Genomic DNA, 12,005 nt, shown 5'->3' with positions numbered 1-12,005 from the left:
TACCTTGGCAGAACATTCTTCCTGATGACATGTTCCTTAGCCTGTATTATCTAATGAGATCAGCCAACATTTGGCATGGCTGACAAAAGATTAAATTGTTGATAAAGAGCTGAAAAATCAAATATGATTCAGGGCTCCTTACCATCATTATAGATTCAGAAAGAGCCAAGATAGAGAAGTACTTCCAGGCCCACTGTGGTGAGAGTCATTCCTTCCTTGACTTTGAAGATCTCCAAACATGTGAAAGCTGTGTTGCTCTCCCCTCCTTTCTGCAACTGAGAACGTTGTGAAATTGCTGAAAAAGGGCCATCATATGTTTCCTATGAGCCTTCTAGATCCTTGTCTTTCTCAGATGAGAACCTGGCACTCCCCCTGGGCTGCAGTGATCTGATTCTTCATGCAGTTTTTTTGCTTATCCAGGGTGCTCCCATTTTGGATCAGTAGAGGTGAGAGCCACAGCAATTCCCCTTGTGTAGGAGGAGAGACACAATGGCACTAGCTCCCCATGGTGCTTGCTTGAGGCATGAAGAACAAAGACTGCCTTACACAGTGCCCCACTGGCAAAAATCACAGAAGGCTGGCTGCACCCAAAGTTCTGTCTTTACTGTATTTTCCCTCTTGGTACATGCTTGGTGCAACCAATTCCCATTTTAAGGTTCTGTCTTCCATTACCCTGGGGCTAACTCTTTCTTCAGAAGAAAATTGAAGGAGCTGCTGTTCACTAGGCAAATCCAGCCACCAGGGCTTATGAATTCATGCATGGGATTACTCTCATGGGCCAGAAAGTGTTCCCACCTCCTCTAGAAAGCTCAGCAGAGTCTGGTGTAGCATCCCTGGAGCATCCACCCCCTCTCTAAGGCTCCAAAGGGCCTGGCTGCCAAGGCAGCAGCAGGGATTAGCACTGCTCAGGAGCTGACTGAAAAGCAGTCTGAGAATTCCCAGCTGCCCGTAGGTAGATGGCTCAGAGAGCTGTGGACAAAATTTAGGTACTTTTCTCCTCTTTTCATCCTTTGGTGAAATTATTTCTTAGCAATCATCTGTGAAGAGAGCTTGTACAATGGCATTGCTGCCCAGTCATGTTTCTTGTCCCTTCATAGTATAAAGCAATGCTCAAAATGATAAAGTAGTTCTTTGTTTCTAATATCATCCAGAAAGTTAATGGCATATGAAAACAGAAAATAAATTATTTGTTTTTTCCTCTGGGCCTGATGCAGATAAAAAACCCCAGAATGGCATTGTGTGGATGGATTATATGGATAAACTTTTAATTTGATTTACAGTCTGGTAGCCAGAAAAGTGGCTTGTTTCTCTTTGGGTAATTATTAAATTAATATGCTTCTGTATAAATTGGGCTTCCAGGTCTGCTATGCCCTGAAATCTCTCCCTCAGAGTAGCAGCCTCTGTGGGAGGGGAGAATCTGCCTTAGTTAAGACCTAAGCAGCTTCATGCTTTGCTTCTGCCTCTGTCTTTCTTACATCAGTGCTGGGCTTTCAGTGGGTGAGAACCTCTGCCCAGCCCTGTGTGTGTGTACATTCCCTACCAGGCACCTCCTGCCACCCTTGGCTAAACCCCCTTTCTCCATTGCTGGAAGGCATCCTGCAATGGAAACCCAAATCCTGGCCCCAGCAGGTGCACTTGTTTTCAAATTAAGGCAAACCATCTGGGAATTACAGTGCCAGGGCTGTCTACAAGCACAACCCTTGTTCTGCAGTCATGTCTTTTCAGTAAGGCTGAGGAAGTCCTTCTGTGATTAGTGAATGTGATTTGCAGTGTTAAGAAGAAAAATAAAAGCAAGAGGCTGCCAGGTGATGACTTACTGACCTCATTTTGTAGAAACACCCCAAAAGCCAACAAGCCCTCAAGTGAAGCAGGGGTGGTACACTTTCTGACAGCTGCAGCCCTTTGCAGAAGGGTTTGCAAGTATAACATTTTCCTGTGTCTGTTCATCCACAGCTAGAGAGGCATAAGGTGAGAAGAATGAGCCCATCCTTGTTAATCTGTACCTGCCAATGCACACCCATGGCACCCTGAGGGCAGGCCTTATCACCTGGGGCTGCTCAGGCCCCCCCATTTCTTTGCGTGCTCCCTCTCTCCTTACAATTTAGAGTGGGATTACTTGCTCACTGGTCTGCAGTGCTTACTTGTGGGTTCAGGAGTATTTTCTGATCTCTAAAACCTGAGTAGTAGTGGAGAAAAATTAATACCAAGAGAAATTCCTCATTGATGGAGCATGCTGGTCATGCTGCTTAGGAATATATGACTTCTTCAGATGCAGGTTTAGCCTTCCAATGGAGAGAAGACAAAAGAGAGAAATAATGTAGCCAGAGAGCTGAGAAGCCACCAAGGCTCTAATACAGTGAAGCCCTCTCAGCTGGCTAATGAGATCCATGGCTTATTGCATTTAAGAAGGTGGAATTTTAATATTTTCATTGCTAGTCACAACCCCTGCATTGCGTTCTTGATCTCTGTAATCTCTTTTCCATTGTTGTGTTCAAGTGCATCTTAAAATGCAGATCAATTACTTTGGTGAAAATTGGAATGAACTAAAATTTGTAGTTTTAAAAAGTAACCAATTTGACACATAATAAGCAGCTAGCTTGACAGGCTTAACAATAAAATGTTGCTAAGACATCAGTGGGGAAGAAGAGACCTTGTATTAGGTTTCTGACAGCTGGATTCACATTTACAGATTTCAGAAACCAAACAACTTTATAAAAAGCATTATAATTTCTGCAGAACAAAGAAATATTGCTTCCACTGCTCATCTATGCCAACAAAGAATGATTTTCAATGCTTTCTCCCAAGTCCTTAAAAACTTTTTTCTTTCCTTTCAAGAAATCAAAAGAGTTTGAATAAACATTATGCAAGACAGAGCTACTAGAAGACTAGTAAAAATGTTTTCTAAAGCTGAGCTGAATTGCTTAAAGCTACAAATTTATTAAAATTGTAAAATTGCACTCTTGATCCCCAAATGGTTTATGAGGTGACGTTAATTCACTGAAAACCTTGGCAGCAAAACATTTGGTGGCTGAGTTACAATGATGGTGGTGTAGTGATAATGTCTCACATTTATCTGATTCCTTAATTTCTGGAGTGTTTGTGCAGGACTGAGAAAACCTCTGCCTGAGGGAGATTAAACCCAAATATGTAAGGGCACTACATTGGAGTGGAGCTTCTCCAGTAGCTGCTGCTGATCCTGTTCTCCTCCAAGTAACCTAGCTGAAAACCAACTTCCTCTGTGAACTAGCCCCCTGGGAGAGGGATAAAGTTGCTGATGAGGGTTAGAAGGTCCCCTCTCTGCAGATGGGGGCTTTGGTATCAACATACAAGATTCAACAATTCTAGTAGGAAGGGATGAACTTCCTACTAAAGGACTTGTCTCAAAATGCCCTCTAACCCATCACTTCAGGTGCTTGCCTGGGCTGGAGAAGACCCAGAACAGAGTTCACTTTCTGTCAGGTTCCCAGTGGTTCCAGTTTAATTGCCCATACAGTTAATTTTGTGTACACAATTAAGCTGGAGCAGTCCCTTTGCAGCATGGCTGATGATCTGGTAAATAATGATCTGGGAAGTGGCAATGAGGGTTCTGTTCTCTCTAGCACAAGGGGAAAACAAACCCAACACTTGGGTGATTTCCCCAAGCATTGAGTATCCCTACTGATATTTTTAATTTAGTTCATCGCTAAGGTATAGAAGAAACTCAGATTTGATTTTGTTTTCTTTTCTTATGAGTACCCACAAATGAAATATTTCAATTTTTATTGAATGGAAGGTCTTATGTAACATTACAATATTTTTATGTGTCTGTAAAATCCTTTGATTTGGATTTGATGGATTTGAAGAAATCTGTTTCATCCCATTTTAAGAGGATTAGACTGACACATTTAATTTAATTTGATCTGGACCTACGGCCTCAAATTACTGTGGTTCAGATACTGAACACTGAAAAACCACTCTGTTGTGGGACTATTTCAGTCCCCCTCTGTTCACATAGAGGGTTGCAAATGTCACAGTCTGAGAAGTCCCTGACTGATGGGGAGGAGTATTTGGAAATACTCTTGTCTCTGTAGTCAGTATTTTCTGTAGTGGGGGGCAGTGTTGTCCTCACACTGGCATTTACACATGGATTGGGAATACCGCATCTCAGATGAAGAGTATATCAACACCTGCCCAGACTGGGCATTTCCTAGGTAATAAAGCAATTTCCATGGGAGTTATTTTGCAATACTAGTATTTTCAAATCGACAGAAAAATGGCATATGAGAGACAGGACTCTGTAATTTAGCAGAGAGCAGTAGTGAGTGAGATTTTCTGTGAATTGTGCATACAGTGTGAATATATGTAGGGAATCACATTTTTCAGTTAGATTTTCAAAAACTGAATGAAGAGTTGGCATCATTATTTCAGAATAAATATTTTTTCTACTCCAATTGAAAGGACAGCTCAATTACAGTATGTTTGTCTGTGTAGATTTTGTATGATTTCTGCTCAAGTGCTTTCTGGAGGAGCCATAAATGTCAGTGTTCCTTTCTTTCTCCTCCATTACCAATCTCTCCCTTATACTATTGCCCTGCATGTTGTACATTGTTGCTCATCACAGTGAATCTCAGCTGTAGGAGATGAAAACCCAAAAAGATCGTGTCTTTTAAATCTGGACAGAGTAAGCATTTTGAATGCTGCAGTTTTCTGAGCTGCTTACAGGAATAATTTTTTAATAAACTGTTGTATTATCCTAAGTGCATGGATGTTGTACTAAACTTTGGCTCCTTCTTTTAACAGGCTGTGAAAGAAGAGACCTCTTTTGTAAATCCCAGTAAGACCTCCAGTCTGCAGGACCCTAATGTAAGGTCTGTTGCTTCTTGTCTGTAGGGGAAGAAAAAAATTAATGTAATGAGGGATTTCCCAAACATTATTTCAACTTGTTGTTACAGTTCAATTTGCTCATCTCCCGGTTGCTGAGTAAAGCTCACCATGCAATGACCTAAGAAGAAGGTGGCTGTCAGAGCAGTGCTTATTTTACACATATATATCAGATATAGTTCAAGAACTGATAAAAGCTCAGCTTTAAGGATCAGGCTAAGTGTATCTATTTGAATAAATGACAAAAGCTCTGGGTAAGAAATCAAGTCTAGAGACAATCTTATAAAAGCTTATATTAAAAAAGTCAGTTTTCATAACTTTTCTATCAGAAACATGCTAGCTGTCCAAACTGGCATATCCCTGTGTCTAGATTTTCCCAATTTGTGCAAGGTCTTTTCTTCTCAGAAGAAGAGGCATTTGGTATACAGTCCTCAGAAAAATAACTCATTTGCAGACAGTAGTAACTACTTTTGATTGTACTTTTCTTCTGTTGATAGAGGATAATTGTCTTTCTTTATTGGAGTGGCCATTTTGAAGAGGCATGTTAATTGTAAACATGATTTGAGTGGCACAGTATGCTGTCTTCCAGCAGGTGATTAGAGGTTACAGCAGGAGCATTTGGAAATCACCTGCCTCTATGTGTCCGGTAGTTCCATCACGTTGAACATCTGCAGTGTTGAAATCTGAGGGGAGAGTTTGAGGGAAAACTGTTGCATATTTACAGCATGGCTGCTAAATCAGCTAATTACACCAGTGTATCTGGTTTTTATATGTTCATGTACATGTAATATACATATGTACTGGAGCACTAATCATCTCATTTTATTTTATAGCTTTTGGGTGGTGATTCTTGCAACAGAAAACAGACATTTAATCACCTTATAGAAAAGTCTAGTTGAGGTGCATAATGAATTATATTTGAAAAATTAAGTCATTCTGAACTAAAAAATTAACACTTATAGTTGGGAAAATTTGTCAATGTTAATTTCAAATGTGTATTTTCCCTACAGTGTGATAAATCTGCATAGCCTTCAAAACCACTTCATTCAGAAATTCCTTTCTGACCAGGTTGGGCTAGCAGAGTTGCTGTGTTTGCTTAGTGAAAGCAGCTACCTAGAGAAGAATGGTGGGGATGGTTGGTGGTGCTGAGGCAGGAGGAGACATGAGAGGCGATGCTATTGCCTCCCATGGCAGCACCTGGCTTGCTTGCAGTGCAGCTGTGATTCCCAGTTTCCCAGTCTCTTGTCTTGGGATACCCTGCAGAGCTGAAATGTCTCACCTGAGAGGCCATGATTTTCTCATTTGTTTGTCCAGGAGGCTGTAAACTCTGTTTGATATTTAGATTCACCCATTTTTCTTCTGTGCCCTTGCTCTTCTTAGACCTGAACTAAACTTTCTTGAGAAATTATTTTCTTTCTTAAGAAAACTCATCACATACATAGCACAGTGACCTATTTCTTTGTTTAATTGAAATGGGTTTCCCATGTTGTCTCTGCCACAGCGCTTTGTTGGTTTTCTGTCACTTCCAGAAGCAGTTCAGGAGGACCTAATTTGTATATCCCTGTGTGACTGGGATTGTGGCTACAGACTTGTTTTCCTTAATCACTTCTGCTGAACTTCTGAATAACATCTGAGAAAAGCCTTTTTACTCCACGTTTTGGAATAGGTTCTCTCTTGCTGCATACTTTTGAACTATAAATGAGTGGTGTGCTTTGTAAAGTGCTTTTTAGTAAAGTACTATTCAGCATGAGGTAAGGTTGGTAACCTGGCTGCAAAGCAAATTTCACTGTTTTCTTTCCCACACATCCAAACTTATAAAATTGTAAAAGTCACATTGGAGTTCTTGGTATGCAGCGTTCTGGTGTATACTTGTCCAATATCTATTTTTATCTGTGATATGTCAAGCATCATTTCCTCTACAGTGAGTTGTACCAAATGAAATGGAATTCTTTTATTGCTGTGTCCTGAAGGTGCACATATACAAGTAATCAATGCTCAGGGATAGACCAGTTTTAAGGGGTAGACCAATTTTAACAGCCTACATATATGTAAATCCAGTGTCTAGCCATTTTCTTTCTCTTTCAAGCAGCTGCTCTTTCTACAGGGCTCTGTATGCACCTCTGCAGCCAGACAGCATGTGATCTATTTGCCAATAACATTCTCTATAACCTCTGTCTTGTGGAATTTGATGGACGTAAATGAGCCTTTGCTCTGCTAGGAATTGCGTCTGAGTAGAGCCAAGGGTTAGTTCATACTGGGAGACAAATTGTCTGGGAGCTTTTCTCTTCTCTTTAGCAGAGACAAGCAGAACAACCCTTGGTAAAAAAACCTTCCACATGGAATATATATTTTTTCCCTGCAAGTGCTCATGCAGACATTTCTGTAAACAATGCCTCTGTGAATCTTTGAAGACTCTGCTGAAATATCTTGCTGGTTGAAACTAGTAGCTGTCACAGCTTTTTAGCAATACTCCACTCTTTTCATGTGAGAGATTTATAGCAAGGACAATGACTTTGTCTATTTTTCACACTGATAACTGTCGCAGATATCTTTTATGAAAAATCCTTTCCTTAGGATTTGTCCTCCTGAGAAGCTGAGAGGCCTCAGGAACAAAATGTAAACAACAGTTATCTGCTGCTGGGGAATGCAACAGGTGGATCTGTGATTGGCCCATCTTGGATGTTTCTAATTAATGGCCATCACAGCCCAGCTGGCTGGGACAGAGAGCCAAGCTACAAACCTTTGTTATCATTCTTTGCTATTCTATTCTTAGCTAGCCTTCTGATGAAACCTTTTCATCTATTCTTTTAGTATAGTTTTAATATAATATATATTATAAAATAATAAATCAAGCCTTCTGAAACATGGAGTCAGATCCTCGTCTCTTCCCTCATCCAAGAACCCCTGTGGACACCGTCACAGATAACTGTACAAAACATTACAAAATTCTTTGTTTTTTCCAAACCCAAGACACAGGGAAATTCATTCAGGCCTGCTAGTAAGCAAACATATGCAGTTTTGAGCAGTAACTGAAGCATGAATTGTTCTTATTAATAGGGAACTAGAGGGTGACAGAGGAGGGCAGTAGTGCTTGTTTGATTAAAAAACTGTGCTCTGTTTGCTACCATTTTGTCTGCTCCTCCATTGCCATTCTGAATATTACACTTTTAATGAATTAACTGCTTGGATATGGCCTGTAATCTCCCATAGCAATTATTTTAGCATCTGCCATGACAGACTCAATTTGGCTAACAATTGCTATAGCTCTTTGTAGAATTAGTTCTGGTTCAACTAGTAATTACTCATATGTCTGTGTGGTATAGCCACTTTTCCTGCAAGTCAGTCTCCAGTAATTTTCTTGGGCATGGCCTTAGGATAATGTTGTCATTTGACATGCAAAGTTGTCATGTATTAGGCAGTTTATCCACCTGTTTTCTGTGTCTTCTGGCAAACTCCAAACACTTCTTTATGTAAGTAATTTTAAACATGAGGAAGGGGGAATCAAAGCTGAAACTGAAATAACACTAACTTTGCAGCTTTCAGGAGGGAAAGCCTTGTTAAATTTGCTCTGTCATTTGGTGCACAGGCTGGAATTGCAAGGTTGTCTCCTGATCTTGCAGTTAATAAATAACCTGTACACACCAGATTAGGATGCAGGAGGATATGGGATCACAGCAGACTGCAGTCCTGTCTCACTCCCTGCCTCTGGAGAGCAGTCCTGCAGTCCTGCACATTTCTGTAGGTTTTCCTCCTCTGGATAGGATTTTTTTTCCTCCCAGACTGTTTCAAGTGCTGGTTCCAACATTAAATGATGAAAGAGCTGGTGACTCAGTAACTGAATACATGCTGCAGCATTCTAGCTTACATCCTCTTTAATCCTCAATTACACTCTGAATTGGGACATAGTTGTACATTCCCCTTGGTGACCCTACTGCTTTGCAGATAACCTGTAACAGAGCTGCAGATCTGGACAGTGGCTACAGGGAAATTGGGTGGTTGCCTCAGCTGGATCCATCTGGGCTGCATGTGACAGAGTTCTCAGCTGAACAAAGTCAAATGAGAGCAGCTAACAGAAGGGGAATTTCTCTAGCAGGTTAAATAGGAGAGCCATGAGTTACCTTGATAGGACACAGGAGTCCTCTGAAGAAGAGTCAAACCTTTCTTTATTACAACTCTGTTGTAACAGATCTGAAAGCACATTTTCTTCAACACCAAAGTAATATGTACTCTATAACTATATACTAGTCACTATGTAGCTGGGCTGTATGCATTTTGGACAAGGCAGAAGAGAACATTGGTTTTTGGAAGAAGAAATACCTGGGAAAAAAGTGTTATTTATGTATTTGCTTTCTTTTTTTACTTTTTGTTTTTCTTGTTATTCTTTTTTTTTTTTCTTTTTATACTGCCTGTGTTGAATCAATAAGAGATAGTTTGCAGTTACCACTTCACATGGTGAAGCATGCTTTGTTAAGGCATGTAGTAAAAATGTGTTTGTGTCAACACTGGGTTAGTTTGGAATTTGTTAGGGCAGTCATTTTGCTAGGATTTTTAATAGTGCTTCTTTGGGGATGTAGACCCCAAGTGTACAAGGGAAGAAGTGATCACATCCATCCCTTTCAAGGCCAACAAGAGGAATTCATCATACAATAGAGCTAGAAAAACCTTTCTAACAGATCACTTTCTTCTTTAGTATTGTAAAAGGACCTGTCATAGTAGCAAATGCTCCAGAAGGGATTATGAGGAAGCAGCAGAGGTATTTTCCCATCTGTTAGAGAATTCCTGACACTCGGGTATCTGTCTCTGTGTCCAGATGGAAGTATTGAGGGAGAAGTGTTTTGGGAGAATTTGCTGATTAGATATCTAATTTAATTCATGCTTGAGATTACTGAATGTTCTTATAGTTTTCACAAGGCTCTCATCCCCTGCCTCTATCAACTAGTCTTTTTGTATTTGGTTCTTTTAGCCTTGAGAGATCAAGGTTCCAGCTGTTTACCAGAAACAATGAAGGAAGTATAGTGAAGGAAATATAGTCAAGGAAGTAAAGTGTTGTTCAAAATAGAAAAATGAAAAATGTAGCAGCAGCTTTCCTATCACCTCTGGTCACACTTTCCTCTTGATCAGGGGCATGTCCCACCTTCTGATTTGGGATGTGGAGGTTTCTGTCCTGCAGTGTATCAAGGGAATGGGAATTGCAAAGTCACCTTTTCACTTTTTTATAAACCTCTCCTGTTTCTCAAGAAGGGGATGGGTGCTAGAAAGATAAACTCGTGAACTTTCTTTGCAGAAATATATTGACTAATTGCCAGCCTACTTAATTTATTAAATATAAGGAATATATGGCTAAGCACAGATCCCCATGAAAAGAATTTGTTTTCTTAGTCAAATCTTTGCCAGAGAGAAGCACCAGCTGTCCAATTTCCCCAGTGCCTATATATTAATTTCTCCTCAAAACTCTTTGAAGCATGTTTTCTTTCTGGCTATGACCACCTAGATAATGCTATAGCATGGATACCTGAGTGCATGTGCATGTAGGTTCACACATACACATTTGGACTGTATTTAAGATAAAGGTCTGCACTTTTTCCTGTTTTGTTTTCTTCTTCAAACATGTCTGAATACAAGCCTGGGTATAATTCTGCTGTACTGGCTTAAGGAATTCCAGAGTTAAGAATTACACCAAAATAGTTCAGATGTTAAGAATTGCTACTGCTTAGGACAAAGCAAAATACTGTCTGTCTTTGGGCATGGCCTGTTTGCCAAAGTAAATTTTCATCTTGGGATAAGTCCAACAGTAGAAATGTTGGTAAAAATGCCTGAAGTTAAACAAGTTGGGTAAGCAACTGAAGTGAAATTTGTAAGACAGGACATTACCTAGCAACTGGATTTGCTGATAATATACACTTTTCTTCATGTTCACATGCTGCTCAGGAAAGCTTAGATATGATATGTTTGGTACATGTAAACACTAATACCTTCTTCATCTCCTACATGTTAATCTTCATGAGGGCTCAAGGCAGGACTGTCACCAACTCTAGATCAAGTCAGCCATGGATTTTTCTATCTGAATTTTGAAAACATCCAAATACAGGATGGAGATTAGACAGCCTCTTACTCAAAATAGTGATCAAAAGTGTAAATATAAGTTCAGTTGTCAGTCAGGAACCCTCTTTAGCTGAAGCCCTTGAGTTGGCTGGTCAGTTATTACTGTTCTTGTTGCTGTTGCCTTTTGCTGTCATGCACCATGTGGTACATTTATGCACTGCAATATTTATTTCCCTTAAAATATGCTTTTGGGTTACTGCCAGGTTTGGCACGCTTTATATCCCACATGGTTCAGGATTTGTCTGTGGATTTCTTTCTGTTTAGACCAACTGCTGCATCACCCTTTGTTGATCCTTGTTATCCAAATTATCTCATCTTTCATAGGATTGCAAATAGCAATATTCTTCTTATGTGGGAGTAGGTATAAGCACCAGCTGGTGCTTTGTGCATTCATTTATTCTAATTTTCTTTGTAAATCTTCCCATCCAAAACCAAATTACTCCATTACATTGAGACTAATTACATTAGGAGCTGCTCAACACGTAACGTAAAATTAAATGTTATCTCGTAGAGCTCGATGATGCTGCACACCAGAAAAGAGGGGTGGAAAACATTGAATTATATCAAGTTTTACGGGGTGCAGATGAATCAGGAGAAGTAATCTCAGGCACTCTTCTGAATGCCTACTGCAGAGTAAGCTTGGCTCATACAGATTGTCAGAATGTGATCAGCCTGCTGTGCCTTGTGCCTCTTGGGTGCGCTGGGATTTGAGTCTGGCTGCCTTTCAATGGATGGGAAAATGTCCAACACCTTTTGTGACCAAAGTAATACTTCTAAAATATAACTTCCATGTATCATCAAGGAAGGAGTGTCTCTCAAAGTAATGTCTGCACTCTCTGTTGGCTTCTTCCTAAGAATTTTGAATTGCTTTTAAAAATCTCCTTTTGTCATTCAGTCTTTACCTTAAAAAATATAATAAGAATCATTCTCCAGCTGAAAAATTTCAACCAGCCTTTCCAAAAATGAAGCGAATATCTGAATACACATCACCCTGGCCTCAGTCCAGTGACAGGTTAATGGATCTACTGCTCTAGCTTTTTGCA

The 12,005-nt window shown here is 40.0% G+C and overlaps 1 protein-coding gene across 2 annotated transcripts in view; it reads left to right on the top strand.

Moving 5' to 3' along the window:
* Positions 1–12,005, top strand: part of EPB41L4B (erythrocyte membrane protein band 4.1 like 4B) — a 168,609-nt gene that overhangs the window by 117,883 nt on the left and 38,721 nt on the right. For both annotated transcript variants that reach the window (XM_058800164.1, XM_058800156.1), the window contains exon 19: positions 4,780–4,847. In XM_058800164.1, the coding sequence (XP_058656147.1) occupies positions 4,780–4,847 (68 nt within the window). The remainder of the gene's footprint in view (positions 1–4,779; positions 4,848–12,005) is intronic.

Source organism: Ammospiza caudacuta, chromosome 1, assembly GCF_027887145.1.
Source record: "Ammospiza caudacuta isolate bAmmCau1 chromosome 1, bAmmCau1.pri, whole genome shotgun sequence".
Taxonomy (NCBI): Eukaryota; Metazoa; Chordata; class Aves; order Passeriformes; family Passerellidae; genus Ammospiza; species Ammospiza caudacuta.
Note: the sequence above shows the minus strand (reverse complement) of the source record. Positions and strands in the feature narration are given on the sequence as shown.